General features: G+C 38.9%; 1 protein-coding gene across 6 annotated transcripts in view; it reads right to left on the bottom strand.

The window, feature by feature from the left end:
• Positions 1–18514, bottom strand: part of Marf1 (meiosis regulator and mRNA stability factor 1-like protein) — an 818555-nt gene that overhangs the window by 513024 nt on the left and 287017 nt on the right. For all 6 annotated transcript variants that reach the window (XM_067150043.2, XM_067150047.2, XM_067150048.2 and 3 more), the window contains exon 9: positions 347–478. In XM_067150043.2, the coding sequence (XP_067006144.2) occupies positions 347–478 (132 nt within the window). The remainder of the gene's footprint in view (positions 1–346; positions 479–18514) is intronic.

Here is an 18514-nt window from a genome sequence, read left to right as displayed (position 1 = left end):
GCCAAATTAGCATTTTTCTCCGACATGTTACGGCTTCTTTGACTTTCTGCACCCGTATTTTATTATTTTGATAACCGCAGCCCCTTTGATTCATTGTGTCCGTATATATATATATATTTTTTTTTTAATGTATAGCCCAACCAAGTGAATCTTCTCGCGTGCAGGGCAAATTCTAATGCCGTACGACCACGTTTATCTCGTTATCAGGACGATGAAAACGGTACAGTATTAATGTCTTAATTAATTTTAATATTCAAATAAAGGAATATATCATTTAGAGAAACATGTCTTACCACTAACTACGCTTAATCAAAATAGAAACCCTTTAGCATAAATTTTTTCTCACCTACGTGCGATCCTCTTATTCTACGGTAGCCTTCAGGAGTTTTCTCAGGAAGAGTACTACAACTCGATAATAGTTGTTTGTTTTCATTTAAAGGAGAGTTTCTTGAAGTCCATATATGGTGGTCCCACAGGCCTGGTAACAAAAATATAAAAATCTTCAAGCCATTTATAAGCTTTAATCTTCAGTAATTGAAGAATGACAACATTAAAACAGCCACTCATTTATTTATTTATTTAGTGATTTAGCATTCACAACAAAGAATTCAAGTGTAAAACTACCACATATAGTTATGAACAACACTGTTCTGAAATAGCATAACTGAATCAAATGCTGGAAAGAATTGTTGTAATTGAATCAAATATTTAAAAGAATTATTAAGTTTAATATTTGTTTTGTTTTTTAACTGTTAACAGTTTTAACAGACACAAAGGTACTGGGATATTTTCCCGAAAGAGTTCATAGCTAGAAACAAACAACAGAGTTGTCATGTTTAATCACATCCAGTTATAACTAACCTCAGCAAGGATCAATCCCACAATCTCAGGAACAAAATGCTAACCAACTACATAAAAAGGGTTACATTCAATAATGGAAACACCAGATGCTAATGGATTTTCTCGCTCTCGCTATCTCTCTCTCTAATAAAAATTTTGCTTTACGTCGCATCGACACAGATAGGTCTTATGGCAACGATGGGATAAAGTGTTAAGAGTGGAAAGGAAGCGACAGTGGCCTTAAGGTACAACCTGGTGTGAAAATGGGAAACTATGGAAAACCACCTTAAAGGCTGCCAACAGTGGGGTTCAAACCCACTATCTGAAGTATGCAAGCTCACATCTGTGCGCCACCAACCACACCGTCAACTGGGCTGGTTGAATTTCCTTTAAGAGTCAGGGTATAAAATCTGAGCATTAGACCTGGCCGGTGACAATGGAGGATGAAAATTAGCCATAGCCACTACAATTTATATTTCAGGAAGAAACCTCTCCACAGTATTCGTATGGAGTGAGGTATATGATGCTGTTGATGGGGATTCATCTGTCCAATGAGGATGTTTTAAGCCTTGAGCAGATCCATTCGAGCTACTTGACAGGAGAAGCCTACGTGCCGCCACCATGTTTCGCCCTCTCCCTTCTTACCATCATACATCCCACGGGTTACCAATTTGTAAGGGATCAAGGACTACATTGGCAACCTCGGGCATGATCGCAGGTCACACTTTAGTAACAGGCCAATTTATGTAAAATTCCGCACATACAACAGAGGTACCATTATGAAATTTGCATACTTCAACTGAAATGAAGGTTTAATCATTTCAATTACCTAAAATGCTTTTTTACAATTGTATGAAAGAGTGAAATACTACACCTCAGAAAACTGAATTTTGAAAAAGCTCACCCAACAATGTCTGTTCATTTGATTTAATATTTAACAAATGACAAACAGGAAAAACAAATACCTAAAGTAAACTGAAATTAATAATGTAGTCAAAACAAAACTTCAAGGACAATTTAGTAGGATTAGTGTGAAGGGGACAATGATATACAATTTTAAGAGCCTAAAATCCCAGCAATATACTTTCAGGAGTACTTCCCTGAAAATATCTTCTAATATGCAGCACTGTGTACCAGCCAATACTACCAACGAGGGAACAACAAAGAATTGCAACAGCTTCTTACACCAATGGCAAAGTACTTCTTGGTATTCACCGACCGGGCGAGTTGGCCGTGCGCGTAGAGGCGCGCGGCTGTGAGCTTGCATCCGGGAGATAGTAGGTTCGAATCCCACTATCGGCAGCCCTGAAGATGGTTTTCCGTGGTTTCCCATTTTCACACCAGGCAAATGCTGGGGCTGTACCTTAATTAAGGCCACGGCCGCTTCCTTCCAACTCCTAGGCCTTTCCTATCCCATCGTCGCCATAAGACCTATCTGTGTCGGTGTGACGTAAAGCCCTTAGCAAAACAAAAAGGTATTCACTGAATGATATGTTGCATAAAATATCCACAATGAGTTTGGCATAGATCACATAGCTATTTTTATAATGGGTAAGACCAAGCACTGGCATTTGTGAGGGCTGAATTTCTGCCAAAGTTTGGATTTTAAATTCCTTTAAATACAAAATAATCTACTGAGATCAAGTGAATGGTTAAAAACAGGAAATAATACCGTATTTACTCACGTATTAGACTGCCCTCGTGCATCACATCCCCCCCCCCCCCCCTGCTTTTCAAAATGAAGAAAATGACAAAAATACATCTCGCATACAAGACCCCCAACGTAATTCGTCAGAGAAGAACAACGATTCTGCATCGAAGCGGGTACAAGTCATATTGCAGCTCTGATGACATGGCACAAATTTGTGAATCATTTCGTCCACACAACCCATGCAATGAAAACACGTGTCGAAGTCATGCGGTACACGAGTTTCGTAGTTAAGAAATTTCCGCCTCCGAAGCGTAGATCTAATGCAGCTCTGATTACATTCCACAGATAGGTGAATAGCTTTGTGTCCGATCTGCACACGGCAAGTATGCATCAGTCATGCTATTTGTCTGTTTTGTAGTTAAGAATGTCCGCCAGCGCAATGGTTAGCACAATTAGCTGCCGTTCTCGGGAGGCTGAGTTCAATTCCTGGTACCATACTGCCAGAGATTTATGAATGATAGGAAGGCTGATATGAGGTAAAATAGTACAGGCAACACTACACCACAGGGGGAAAGTCTAAAAAGAGCTGCACCATTTTGTGATGAGGAAACTAGTTTACTTTAGTTGAAACATATGCAGGTTTGTTGCTATTAATAATGCAGGCCAAGATCGTTAACAAAGTGATTCTTTAATACCGTATAATCCCGAATACCACCCGCCACTAAATAAGACCTGCACTCATAATTTGAGACTGCACCCTTAATTTGAGACTGCAAAATACAGAAGAAAAAAAAAAAAATCAAGTAACTTACATACCCATTTAATTTTCTTCAAATATACCACACATATCAATTAAAATAGCTTACAATTAATAAAATCATCACAAAAATTGTAAATAAAATTGGTCCAATACTCAGATCATTCACAATTCACCGTGGTCATCTGAAGTTTCACCTTAGGAACTTTCATAGCCGACATCTTTCCACAAATAGTCGTCCTCACTACCGTCCACTGAATTTGAAATTCAACATTTATGGACACTAGATCGCTGGGAATGCGTGCCCATGCAGTCTTGATCCAGCTTGATATTAGTCCCACTTCAGGCTAGCGCTGTGATGAGGCGGACCTCCTGTTGAATGAATCGGATAATACGATTACAGCGCTCCTCCGGTGATCTCCGGTATTACCGACGGAGGCAAAGCAGTTACGGAGCTCCGGAGGTTAATCGGAGGACCGCCTCCTATTCGCAACAGTAGCTCCGAGTGTAAGGACGTAGTAGGCTGCAATTTCAAACTTACGTCCATGAATGTAGGCGCCCTACTAAAAATCGTTACCTACATACACATAAATTGATCTATGTCACCGATATTCCATACAATAACCCTTAACAAAGAACGTATAGTCATTCAGAATAATTAATGCATCCTCTCATTTGTTATCAAGAAAATGCAATTATATCGACATATAATACATACCCCATATACCTGTAGGTATAAACCCTGTAGATACAACAAACAATATATCTAAATAGGTTCATTTGTTTCTCAGAAAAGTGCAGGCCCTACCTGTGTAGAACTTACACAGTACACTTCGTTCATTATTATTATCATTATTATGGAAATATTCCCATTATATTGACACTAGAATACAGTAGTTTCAAGTTAAATTTGAATTCGCTTTTAATTTCTGAACATATGTAAAAAAAGCGAAAGACGTGCAGAAGTAATGGATGATTATTTACGAGCGGAGGGAGGAGTTCAAGCGGTTCAAGTCTGTAAGTGCTGCACTGTAAAACATGGCACAAATGACTCGTAAATACCAGCCTCGCGGTGTCGGTGGCAACGCGTCCGCCTGTAACCCGGCGGCCCCGGGTTCGATTCCCGGCCGGGTCAGGGTTTTTTTTTTTTTGAAATTATTAGTATCCCTGGTCTGGGAAATGGGCGTTTGTGTCATCCTTAACGTTCCTTTCCTCACATTCAACACTTTACACTACCGCCATTTACATAATACACGCAGGTTTCCTCACATATGGTGCAAGTAGAGGCAAAAATCTTCAAAGGTCGACGCCCCGAACATATAGCATTTAAAAAAAGTTAAAGGAGTGTAGTTTCGCGCAATAATAGCGACAAGTTATAAATTTCTGTGAAAATGCTCGTTCATTCCTCCTGTATGAAGTTCACACAACGCGCTTGTCATTCAATCGGAGGTTCTGTTACATAATTATTATGTTTGTACGTAAGAATGCTATCTGTAATATTGCCTAATAACTAAAGTATTAACGGACGGGCGTAGTTTCTCACATTAACAGCGACGAGTTATAAATCCCTGTACAAATGCTCGTTCATTTATCCCGTATCAAGTTTAAACTACGCGCTTGTAATTCAATCGGAGGTTCTCCGGAGGCACCGATTGAAAGCGCCCGGAGCCTCCGATCCGTAAACAACCGCTCCGTTAACAGCGCTACTTCAGGCCTCTTCACTCGACCGGTTGGTGTTAATGCGCGATCAGCATCAGACATCCATTCACTGTACAACTGTTTCATTGCAGTTTTGAAAGGCCGGTTCACAGACACATCCAACGGCTGTAGAATAGAAGTGAATCCTCCGGGAATTATCGCAACATCGGTTCTTCCATTCCTCACCATATCTTTAACGGCGTCAGTTGTATGTTCTCTGTAACTGTCCAACACAAACATGTTTCGTTTTTGTAACAAAGCTCCCGGGCAACGTTGCCAAACTCACTTCTCCCATTCCTCAACTATCGCAGTGCCCATCCAGCCGGACTCATGCGTTCTAACAATAACACCGGACGGCAAGTTTCCTTTCGGAAGTGTTTTCCTTCTCAGAACAACATATGGAGGGAGTTTGGTTCTATCCGCTAATACGCACAACATTACCGTGCATCGTTGCTTTCTGTTACCACCTGTTCTGATGGTTACACTTTTAGAACCCTTCGTAGCCACTGTACTTTCCAACGGCATTTCAAAATAGACAAGTGTCTAGTCAGCATTCCCAATTTGCGACAGCAAATAATTTTGCTTTCTCAAATGAATGTGACGCTGAAAGGCCGTTAATTTTTCTTCATACGCCCCAGGGAGACGTTGTAAATAGACGTACGTCTCCGAATGCACAATCCCTTTCTGCGATAAAAGTTTCAGATCCATCCGCGACTTGCAGTAAAATCCTGTGTTTTGAGTTCATCTGAGATCTCTAACGCTTTCAACTGACACATTTCACTAGAAACACTATATCCTAACTCAGTCTTTCTATCACAAATTTGAGGAGTCGTTCTTCAATTTCCAGAAACACTGCTCTCCGCCTGCGGAACGCTCTGCGATCGCGGTTACTTTTTAGAAGTCTTTCCATCTTCTTCCTCCAATTACGAATACACGATTCATCAATATCGTACTTTCTGCCAGCGGCACCATTTGCGTGTATTTCAGCTTCGCTTTTAAGGTTCTCACGCACAGTAAATGACCGCAGATGCCGTTTTGAATTCATCGCTTACTATCGAGCAGGCAGTGCTATCGAGACAGCACTTTTACGGGACAGATACGGAATTGAGCGAGGTAGTGTTCTGTAATCAACAGTCTCGACTCTCGCAAAGTATGATATCCCACGATATCAGCTATTTGCGCACCCAGCATGCCACCAACACTTGTGAAACAAGTGACAATCGAGCATCCGCAGCAGCGACTTTCATATTTACCGCATATTTACCCGTATTCTTTGATTTACCGTATTTCATTACCTTACATTTCGCGTTTACATGCCACTGTAACCGTACTGAGAAAAAAATCGATCTTGTTTTCTAGAACACAACTAAAGCACAATAAGACCCGAATGCCCATTTACATGTGCTTCTTGACTACGGTAACCGTATTCAAATTTATTTCAATACCCCGTAAATGTAGTAAATATTTACGAGAATGAACGGATTGAATACGACCCGCACCCAAGATTTAGAACCAATATTTTGGGCAAAAAAGGGTTGGGTGGTATTCGGAATTATACGGTATCTCGTAACTGGGCCCAATATAGGTATTTTTCAGAGAGAAGTAAGTTTAAAATGTGTCCGGCCCTGCGGTATAGAGGGCAACGCGTCCGCCTGTCACCCGGCGGACCCCGGGTTCGATTCCTGGCTGGGTCATTTTTAATTGTAAATGATTAATATGCCTGGCCTGGGGACTGGATGTTTGTGTCACCCTTAACGTTCCTTTCCTCACATTCAACACTCTACACTTCCTCCATTCCAATTACACGCAGGTTCATATCACATGGTGCAAGTAGGGGCAAAAGATCTCTATAGGTCGACGCCACGAACAAATAGCATTTTTAAAAAGTTTAAAGCGTGATAAAAAATTATCGAATTATAACTGTACCGGGCGGTACACCTCCACGCCGCTAATTTAAAATTTGCGCCAGTTGAAACTCCTCTGCTGGAGGAAGTCTGAACTTTATCTACGCTATTAATTCTCTACTTTCTCAGAAGATGTCACCACGTGGAAAATTTTGAGTTTTTGAACTGTGTCATTTTTGATGTGTTTTTGTTTCGCTTGAAGTAAGAAGTGTGAACTTTCTCTTCTAGAGGACACTACTGAAGATCAACAATAGTGCAACCTAGTGCGGAGTCAAAGAACTATTTTGTTGGAGAAATTTTTATTTCAAATGTTTGTTCGTCGCTAAATTTCTTTCAGTCTTTAGTTAAGTTGGCAATATTTACCCCTTCTTTCCCCTTGTTTTAAATCTAGCCTATCCCGAATTTCTTAAATTAATTTTCCACCAATTATGTGTTTCTTCTTAGTATTGTGTAGGGGGTTTATTGATGAACCAATAAAATCCTCGTGGGAGGGTGTTCTCATTCCCCTAACGCCTAGAACCTTCCGCGAGAGTATTTAAACTGCTGATTTTAGGGTCTCCGGGCCACTTCTGTTCCATCTTTCAGTGTATAAAGTACATAGCAGGAGGCGGGAAGCGCCTCTTTCCTCGGCAGCGGTCAACAACAAGGTAATGGCCAATTAATAACTTCTTTCTTGGCTAGCTCAGCAGTTTAACTCTCGGGGCGGGTTCTAATCGTTCCACCATGTAACCTTTTCCTAAATGTAACTACTCTTTTATATATTCTCTTTTAAAGCTACATACTGGGACAGAGAGTGCTAACCCTCTCGAGCTCCCACTCATATTGTTTTGAGGTGAACTTATTTTTCTCAACCTATTCTTCGTTAACGTAAAACAAATTGTTCTCTTCTTAAGTCACCTCTTTAGTATGGGATTAGCCCTTGTATTAACGGCCTAGTGCCAAGTAGGTCTTAATCAAAGTGTATTAGGAGTGCAAGTTCGCCTCCTCTCAAATTGTTACCTTAGAGGTCATTTAATTAACCTTCTTTTCATTTTATAGACCTCAGTAGATTGGGTATTCTACCCCTGTGTTTAGGTCCGTTGAGGACAACTTGAAGGTGGAGTTTGGTGTGGCCTGGGAGAGGCTTAAATTTGAGAGCAAGTGGCTCTTTTGAAAATAGTGTTGTACGCCTCGTGGAGGCTTTTCTGTGTAATTTGGAGCAAGGGCTCCTAGGCATGAATGGGGTTTTCTGCCCCTCTGTTGAAACTTGTGTTTGGGGTAAAATTGGGCTGATTGCCCTAGCATTGTGTAGTCAGGGCGCGAAGCCCAACTCCTGTAAATATTGTAACTACCCTTTGGACTTGCTACCTTGTACCTGCCATGCTTGTTATTTCTTTGTTTTAAAAAAGAAAATATAACCTTGTTAAATTTTAAATTAATTTTACTTTAGTAGCTTGAGACCCGTTCACCACCCCGCACCTTCTTTCATGCATAACTACCACAAAAACTCGGTAACAATAACGATTGTTTTACTCGCCAATGTACGTAACAAATAATATTTATTTTATGTCCCCACGGTTAGCGATTTTTGGAGACGCCAAACAAAACATTCTAGGGTATGCGTTAATTAAATAAAACCGGAGACAACAGACTTACAAAATAAATCATTATAATAAAACTCATTACCGCCACACCTGTAGATATCCATGGATGCGACAAACTTTCCTGTTATTTTTATTCTTTCTGTCACGGAACTTTTGGCACTACCCGGGCGATAGCATACCTAACCTAAAAATGTAGTCTCTCTTACCTCATTTACAGCTGTTTAGGTAAATCCTGATGTGATAAATGTACAGAACAAGCATGAAATATGCTTGAAAATAAGAGTCCGGCTTTCAAAAGCCGCAGTTATCAAAATAATGCTCCCAGTCAATACGTATTACATTCGTAAGTACATCTCGTAATACACTATTTTTCAGCTGATGGTTTGGCACGTTTTCTATAGCATGGCTTTATTTAGAAGGAGTGGCTTCTGCTACACGTACACCAATTGGGAATACCCGAGACCATATCCAGAAAATATTTGGGAACATATTCTTCTTAAACATCAATTTATGGAAGAGTATGAAGCTTTAAACCACATGGGGGTGGTAAAGAGAACTAAGGATACTAGTCTTTCATATTCGGTATACCTTAACCATCATACCATTTGAAAAAACAAAAAAGAAAACTTCAAAAAAAATTTGAGTAGTATTAAATAGCTCCGCCTTGGACAGTCAAGGAATTTCCTTGAACGACACTTTGTTGACCGACCCCACAATTCAAGTCGATTTATCTATTATCTTTTTGAATTTTTTACTGTTCCCTGTCACACTTATAGCTGATATTCAACAAATGTATCGTCAGATTCTTGTTGCTCCTACTCGACAGGATTTGCAAAGAATTCTTTGGCGCGATAATCCTACAAAACCTTTTGGTTAAAAACCCTGACTTATGGGTTAAGACTTCCGCCATTTTAGCTATAAGGACCCTTCAACATCTCGCTGAGCTTGACGGCTGCTCATTTCCTCTAGAAGTTAAACAAGCTTTGACTTCATCCTTTTATATGGATGATTTTTTACCTTATTTTTCTACAGTGTCAGAAGCTACCCAGGTGGCTGAAGGCTTGGTCCTGTTGCTTAAATGTGGTGGATTTTCTTTGCATAAATGGGGCTCAATTGTAGTGAGTTTTAAACTTCTTTTCCTAATGAAAATTAGTTTGTAATTCCTTGGAATTATTTAAGGATGAAACTACTGTTAAGGCTCTCGGTTTATATTGGTGTCCTAAGCAGGACTCGTTTACCTATAAAGTCTTACTGTCGCCAGATCTTCCCATTACTAAGTGTCAAATTCTATCAGAAATCGCTAAAAATTTTGATACTCTGCAATTTTTAGCTCCGACAGTGGTTATAGCAAAACTTTTCATGCAGGAATTGTGGTCATTGAAAGCTGATTGGGATGAAGCTGTACCTCCAGCCTTTCTTCTCCCGCTCAAGTACAGAAATGGTCTTTTGAAATTTCTGCTATTTCTATTCCTAGAGTTCTTACTGAGCACCCTCCTGTGGACAATTTAGAGCTTCATCCGTTTCCCGACAGTTCCGAAAAGGCGTATGGGTACTGTGTCTATATCATTTTCACGAATGAACCTTCCTTTTCTGATCTCTTGTCTACTAAATCTAAGGTCACTCCTTTAAAAACTATCTCTCTACCTAAGCTAGAGCTTTGTGCTGCTTTATTGGCCGTGAATTTAGCTGACAAATTGCTTCAGAATTTGGAAGTGTGTATTTATAAAACTTTCTTTTGGACTGACACTAAAATTGTTTTATCTTGTATAGCAAAGCCTGCTTCTCATTGCCAGCCTTTTGTTGCTAGCAATATTGCAAAGATTACGAATCGCGCCTCTTGATTTCTGGCATAATTTCCCACTCGCAGAAATCCTGCCGACATCATCTCATGAGGATGTACTCCTAAAATAATTAGCCAGCTTTAAATTATATTGGCATTGTACTTCTTGGCTCATCCAGTCCCCCTTACAATGGCCAACTTACCCCAACTTGGAGGTTGTTAATCCAACCAAAGTTCGTAAAGCTCTTGTTGCTGTGCATGTTGCTATGGAAACCTTCCCTGTGCTTAAAATTTTTTCTACTTTTCATAAGCTTGTGAGAGTGATGGCCTATATTTTAAGATGGAAGTTCGTTGTGTTACACCAGCCTTTGAAACCTCAAATATTTGTAACTGCTAGAGAATTAAGAGTGGCCACTGCAAAAATTGTATCTTTGGTGCAGCAGGAAACCTTTATTGATGAGTTTCAATCCCTGAGCAAGGATCATCCCTTGACCAGGGGTAGCAAGCTTTTGTCTTTGTCCCCTTATCTCAATCCCGACAACATTATAAGAGTAAGTGGCAGACTTTATGCTTCTGCTTTGCCGGAACATAAGAGATATCCCATTATTTTGCCTTCTAAGCAGCATGTCACCAAGTTGATCATAAGGCAATTCCATTATAAGAATTTGCATGCTGGCGCTCACACCTTGTTGTATCTCATTCGTGAACATTATTGCTTATTAATGGAATTCATGAGGTTGATTCCGTGATAAGCAAATGTGTCAGGTGTTTTCGTGCTAAGCCTTCACTGCCTCTCAGCTTATGGGTGATTTACCTTCTTTTAGGTCTCAATCTTGTCGGCCTTTTCAATTCACTGGCGTTTATTACACTGGTCCCTTTCTATATCGCACTAACCCTATGAGCACTACCTCGAAGACCTTAGGTAAGACTTATATCGTCTTATTTATCTGTATGGTCACTGGTACCATTCATCTTGAACTCATAACTAATGCGTCTACTTATTTTCTAGCTGCTTTTTCTCAATTTTCTTCCCGTAGAGGTGTCCCTTCCGAGGTATTTTTCTGATAGTTCTAGAACCTTTTTTGGAGCTTCTGAAGAATTGTAGCGAGCTATTTTCTCTTCCTCAGCTCAACAGAAAATACGAAGTTTCACTTATGCGAAAGGATTTAAGTGGAATTTCATTCCCCCATATGGACCACATCATGGTGGTCGTTGGGAATCTTGCGTTAAACTTACCAAACATCATATGAAAAGAATTTTGAATTCATCTTCCTTTTCTTATGATGAATTTAATTCTTTCCTCATTCTTATTGAGGGCATAGTTAATTCTAGGCCACTTACTCTTTTGTCTCAGGACCCACTAGATCTCCTCCCACCGGCCGAGTTGGCCGTGCGCGTAGAGGCGCGCGGCTGTGAGCTTGCATCCGGGAGATAGTAGGTTCGAATCCCACTATCGGCAGCCCTGAAAATGGTTTTCCGTGGTTTCCCATTTTCACACCAGGCAAATGCTGGGGCTGTACCTTAATTAAGGCCACGGCCGCTTCCTTCCAACTCCTAGGCCTTTCCTATCCCATCGTCGCCATAAGACCTATCTGTGTCGGTGCGACATAAAGCTCCTAGCAAAGATCTCCTCCCACTCACGCCTACATATTTGTTGGTAGGTCAGTCATTGACTTCCTCTCCTCCGGTGTCCCTATGGAGACATGACTATTCTTTACCAAGCTGCTCATAATATATTCTGGCAGCGCTGGCAGCTGGAGTACCTTGATCAGCAGCAGGTAAAAAATAAATGGAAGATGGATCAACCTAACCTAAAAGAAGGCGACTTGGCCCTCCTTCATGAACTAAACCCTCCTCTAGTTTGACAATTGGGTAGAGTTAACCAGCATTTTGCTGGACGTGATAAAAGGATACGGGTTGTTAAGGTCCGCACAAATGGTGGAGTCTTTATTAGACCTATTACATTTTTTTTGTCCTCTGCCTTTAGATACTTCATAATTTATAAGTCAGTCCTGGAAGAGTTTCTCTTTTATGGTTTCTCTTGCCCTCCCCCGAATATGGCTCATGCTTTACATGAACATGCTGACAGTTTTTTTATTTGTGTATTAATTTTGGTACCTCTCATTTTACTAAAATTATTATTATCTTACCTTTAATCTGTTAAATCCTTTTGTAGCTTTCTATTCAAAGACTACAAATTCCTTTCGGCGTTCATTCATGTTGCAGGTTTAATGGAAACTTCTTGCCTCTTTACTCTCTCGGTATGTTGACCCTGCTGCCTTTCATTCTCGGTGTTTGATAGGCTACTTTCACCTGAACATGGCTGTTTACGTCATCGGCAACTTTCTCGCTGCTTGGTACCAATAATGTATTCAGTTGCTGTCCTAGCTTTCATTGGATACTCTTTATAATTTATTATTTTGGTCCCTTGGAATTATTTATTCATCTTTTCTTGTTAATATTGCTCCAAGACATTTTTTCCGATTATTCTGTATTTTTGATATTCCTTTGTTTTTCTCTATAGTAATGTTATTGTTAGTTTTCTCAGCACTACTTTCATTCTCCGCTTCGAGAACTTTCTCCGCTGCTACATAACGTCAGCTCCTGCCTTGCTATTCTGTACTCATCAGCCGAGTTCTCAGCCCTGCTCACTACGGCAGCTCCCTACAGCAACACATTGCTAACATTTTCGGGCCGCATTTTACTCGAGGACATCCACCTCACTTTGCTTGCTTGTACTTTCAGCAGGCAAGAATCATCCGCACTTCCTGCAGCAGTCGACTTAACTTACCACGTTATAGCCACTGCTGGCAAATCTTTTGCTCTGATGCAAGCAACTGTACTTATTGCATAGCCATTTGGGCTATGACTTGATCAGCATGGGCTTTCTTCGATTCTCGGCGTATCTGCCCACAAACATGAGTGCATCAAGAGGTCCCTTTGAGAGGACATTTCTTTAAAACAGGTTTTTCTATTCATCCTTGGGATCTTTAATCACCAGTCACTTTAATATGTGGCTAAACATTATAAATATCACTTTTAATGAAGATCTAGCTGGACTTTGCACTTCCTGGAGGAGTATCATAAATTTCACCCTCCGAGAGTTTTGATTCTAGTCATTCGTATATTGTGATGGAATGCCATGAATATCTCCTCTTCAAGGAGCTGATAATCTAATTCATTATATTTAATGTATTATCTTTTTCAAATTTCATTCTTGTGACTTTTTTGTTGTTGTTGCTATTTATGGCTTTTCATTCAAGTAAACTTTCTGGCTTGACAACGGTCAGCCTACATTTTAATATATTAGGCCTGTTCAGTAAGTAATACTGAACCTTCTAGCTTCAAGACAACAGTCTTCTATTGTATTCTATATTCGTTGTGCAAAACCGTTGGCTATTATGCTCAAGGTTAAGCACCTAAATATGTGGTCTTTTTTCTGCTTTGATTTGTTAGTTTATTGTTATTCAGTATAAACATTGTAACTGCTGTTCGTCTTAACCCGCTTTCTTCTTTATTCCCGTAAAACTTCCGATTCCCTATCTTAAGTTTTCTCCACAAGGTATGTCCTTTTTGTTAAGATAGATAACTATACAGATGTATATGAAATAGTATTATATTACTTACGAAGACTTAGGTATTGAATAGAAATACGGAGAAGTACTCATGTTACCACTAAGATGCATATAAAATGCTGTCACTTGCGTACATTGCTTTGTTTACAAGTTATTTACACATATTCTACACACACGCGCACGCGCCAATAAACTGCCCTCTTGAAATAAAACACTTCTACAATGAAGTAGAAGAAGAATGCTGCAACTACATGTCAACGTACTACCAACCACAACATAACTTCACCTACTCCATTAACGACTGGTACTCACAACTCAAGTTAAACAACTCTCAATCCCCAAGATTGCCTATTTATACACATTGCCTGGCCAGGCTTCTAGAAGAATACGATTAAACATGTTTTACAATTAAATTGAAGCAAGATCTTTAAATCAACATGTTTTCTCGTAATTTTGAGTCTCTCCAATAGCCTATTTACAATGTACGGATTTTTCTACACAATTCCAGTCACACATTGCATTGTTCTGGACTTATTACAGTGTGTTGCAGAACACTGTATTGGATTATACATAATATATACAGGTACTGTAATAATAAATTAAATACTATTAATTACGTGTTCTTACATTAAATAACTCTTACTAATATTCATACAGCAGATGTCCCATGATATAACCTCACAAATAATATGACTATGATTTATATCAAACCAAGTTCGTGCATAATTATGTAAATTATAATAATATACTGTACCATTTCATTGCCCTGATTATTTCAAAATAATAATGGGAGACATGAATGCACATGTTGGAACAGACAGGGAAAAGAAGAGATAATTGGCCTGTGTAGTTATGGAACTCAAGATGAAGGAGATATGGTAATAGATTTTTGTAGAAAGAATGGATTAATTGTTGGCAATACGTGGTTGGAAGAAAGAGATCCCAAAAGAGTGGGGTAAGGGTTTAATTATCCCGATATTTAAAAAAGGTAATAAAAAGTTATGTAATAACTATAGAGTGATCACCCTTATTGCCTATTTAGCTAAGATATTTGAGAGAGTATTGGAAGGAAGACTAGGAAGATACTGGGAGAAATGGAACGACAGTTTGGTTTTAGGAAAGACAGATCAACGTTTGACATGATCTTTACATTAAGACACATGATTGAGAAAAGATGGGAGTTTGGAAAAGACATAGCGATGGCATTTATTGACATTGGGAAAGCTTATGACAGTGTGCCCAGACAGTCGGTATGGGACACATTAAGGAAAAAACAAGTTAACAGAGTGGAAGTGCAAATGATACAGGCTATGTACAAAAATTGTGTTAGTAGTGTGAAGACTAGTACAGGAAAAACAAAATGGTTTAAAGTTGAAAATAATCCCTGACAGGGAAGTATACTATCCCCCATACTATTCATCATAGTCATGGATGAAATTTGTAAGAAGATTAAGCAGAGATTGGGAAGACAGGCAACAAAAGCCATGTTGTTTGCAGATGATATAGTGATATCGGGTGAGGATGAAACGGAAGTGCACAAACAAGTATATGTATGGAATCAAGGAACAGAAAAATTTGGGATGAAAGTAAGCACAGAGAAAAGTAAAAGTTTTTAAATTTTTTTTAGCCATTTTGCTTTACGTCGCACCGACACAGGTAAGTCTTATGGCAATGATGGGATAGGAAAGGGCTAGGACTGGGAAGGAAGCGGCCGTGGCCTTAAGGTATAGCCCTAGCATTTGCCTGGTGTGAAAATGGTAAACCACGGAAAACCATCTTCAGGGCTGCCGACAGTGGGGTTCGAACCCACTATCTGCCGGATACATGCTCATAAAACAATAGTGATGACAAAGGGAAGGAAGGAAGGAAGGAAGGAAGGAAGGAAGGAAGGAAGGAAGAAAGGAAGGAAGAAAGAAAGGAAGGAGAGAGGGAAGGAAGAAGAAAGATAAAACTGAATGGTAAAATTCTGGAAGTGGTTAAAAGTTTCTAGTACTTGGGAAGTGTGATCACAGAAGATGGAAAGATAACCGAGGAAATTAGGAAAAGAATACAACAAGCGAACAGCTTCTACCAGAGTGTAAGGGGTATTCTGTGGAACCAAGATGTCCCAAAGTAATGTAAGGAAGTATTATATTCAACCTATTATGAACCCACACTACCTATGCAGCTGGATCGTGGACTACAACAAAACGACAGGAGAGTAGAACAGGCTGCAGAGATGAAATTTCTAAGAGGTATCGAGGGCAAGACTAGAAAGGATAGAATTAGAAATGAAGAGATAAGGAAAAGGACAGGAATCTTGAAACTTCAAGACAGGATAGGAACAACAAAGCTGAAGTGGTATGGGCCTATGAGGAGAATGGGAGAAGGAAGAGCGGGGGGGGGGGGGGGGGAAGAAGCTTTTTCGGAGAAGTTAACAGGAAAGAGACCCTGAGGAAGACCCCAAAAGAGGCAGTCAGATTCAGTGTGGGAGTGCATAGAGAAGAGGAGAGGAAAACCAGAAGAGGTACTTAAAAAAAAAGCAGAAGAGGGGTGGAGACACAGGCAGCGATGCAGGTCCTTGATTCACAAGATTGAAATAATAACATTAAGTTATTTATTAGACCACCTAATCAATACAAAATCGTCTTGGATGATTTACATAAATTTGTTAGCTAATAGTGGGACATGTTTCGCCTTCTCTGAAGGCATCATCAGCCATAGTCTTAACCTTAAATTAAAAATAAGTGTCTAAATAACATGTAGTAATGAAATGAATTTTAAAAATCTTGAAGAGATTTGAAGTAAAATAACATTAAAAATAACAATGATGGTTTGAATGATGTTATTTTTAATGTTATTTTACTTCAAATCTCTTCAAGATTTTTAAAATTCATTTCATTACTACATGTTATTTAGACACTTATTTTTAATTTAAGGTTAAGACTATGGCTGATGATGCCTTCAGAGAAGGCGAAACATGTCCCACTATTAGCTAACAAATTTATGTAAATCATCCAAGACGATTTTGTATTGATTAGGTGGTCTAATAAATAACTTAATGTTATTATTTCAATCTAATATCATCAATACGGACCAAAAATGATATTTATTACATGTAACCTTGATTCACAACTCGACCCGGGAAGCTGGAAATGGGAAATGAAGATGATGATGGTGAATCTAAGCTATAAACAATTTTATTCACCCTGAATGAAATGGTAGTTCAGGGAAAGGTGCCTAAAATTAAATTTTTAAATACCTATGCTGTTGGTCCTGTCGAAAAGTACTACCTAACAAAAGTTAAAGAATACAATTTCCGATCATTTATGTTTTATGCAGTTTTACCGTAACGACTATGATAAAAGTGGTATTTTAGAGTTGGAAGAAAGTTAAATGTGAAGGCCTAAAATAAGGAAAGTTCATAACGCTGATCAACAATAACACTACATTGATCACTGTTTATTGTGATGTTCTTTGTCTCTTATGCTGCCACTCAACTCCGATAGATGGGATTACTGCTGCGTACCGAGTATAACACGCTGACCGAATACTGGAGGAAATCGCTGGGGAGTTAAATACCTTTCTTCTTTAGCATGAGATTCCTCTGGTTCATACATTTTCTGATACTCCTGGTACGAAACACACTGGTTAATCATACTATTGCAGCTATTTGATCCTTAATTTGATGCGCTGTTTTGAAGGAGCAGTGTGCACACTTAAGGAAGAGGCTCACTTAGTAGTTTTATGTTATGGTCAAGATTATTTAAGAAGTCAAGAATTTTCTCACTGTTATTTTGTTTACTACTATGACAAAGGTGTCGTCCACATATCTCAGCCATAGATGTAGCCCCTATGTTTGTCAATATTTCGTCATGTTCCAAATGGTCCATATAAATGTTAGCTATTAACATAAAATTCACTAATGAGGAGGAAAATAATAACTCAATAAATTTTCTGGACATTAATATAAAGCATACAGAAAACAAATTTGATTTTCAAATTCATTGAAAATGGACGTTTGCTCCTGTAACAATTAAAAATGAATCACTCCATCCTAAATCTCACAAACAAGCAGCTTTTTTCAGTTTGGTTTACAGACCCCTCAAAATTCCTCTTGCAAACATAGGTTTAAGGAAGGAGCTCAATTTCATAAAGGACCTAGCATCCATCAATGGTTATAGAACAGAGATGGTCATAAGATCCATTAACAAGGTGAAACTGAGAATGGCTGGTAATCTCATCCCAGATAAAACCAAACAATCCAAGTGTGCAACATTTACTTTTACTAATCAAGCCATTTATCAAGTCACTAATGTTATAAGAAAACGAGAAATGAACATTGCCTTTAAAATCCAAAACAAAAACCGAAATATTTTTTTCAATCATAATAAGGTAAATTCAAATAATAACCAATATCAAAGATAAGGAATCTACAGAATCACTTGCACAAAATGCAAATTTTCTTATGTTTGCCAAACTGGCCAAAATTTTCTTTCTAGATACCTAGAACATGTTAATGCAGCAAAACATAATAAACATTCCGCAATGGGCGCTCACATGCAAGAAACAGGACACCGTTTCACAACCATAGAGAGATTTAATTATCAGAAAATCTAAAAGGGAAAATGGATGACGGAGTTGGAAAATATCTACATTCATTTAGATCTGCGGTTTAACAAAGATAAAAACCTAAACGATGAGATTGAAGTAGAGAATCTCCTATTAGAACAATTACCAAAATTAA

This window comes from Anabrus simplex, chromosome 6, assembly GCF_040414725.1.
Source record: "Anabrus simplex isolate iqAnaSimp1 chromosome 6, ASM4041472v1, whole genome shotgun sequence".
Lineage (NCBI taxonomy): Eukaryota > Metazoa > Arthropoda > Insecta > Orthoptera > Tettigoniidae > Anabrus > Anabrus simplex.
The sequence above is the reverse complement of the archived record's forward strand: the minus strand, read 5'-3'. Positions and strand labels throughout refer to the sequence as shown.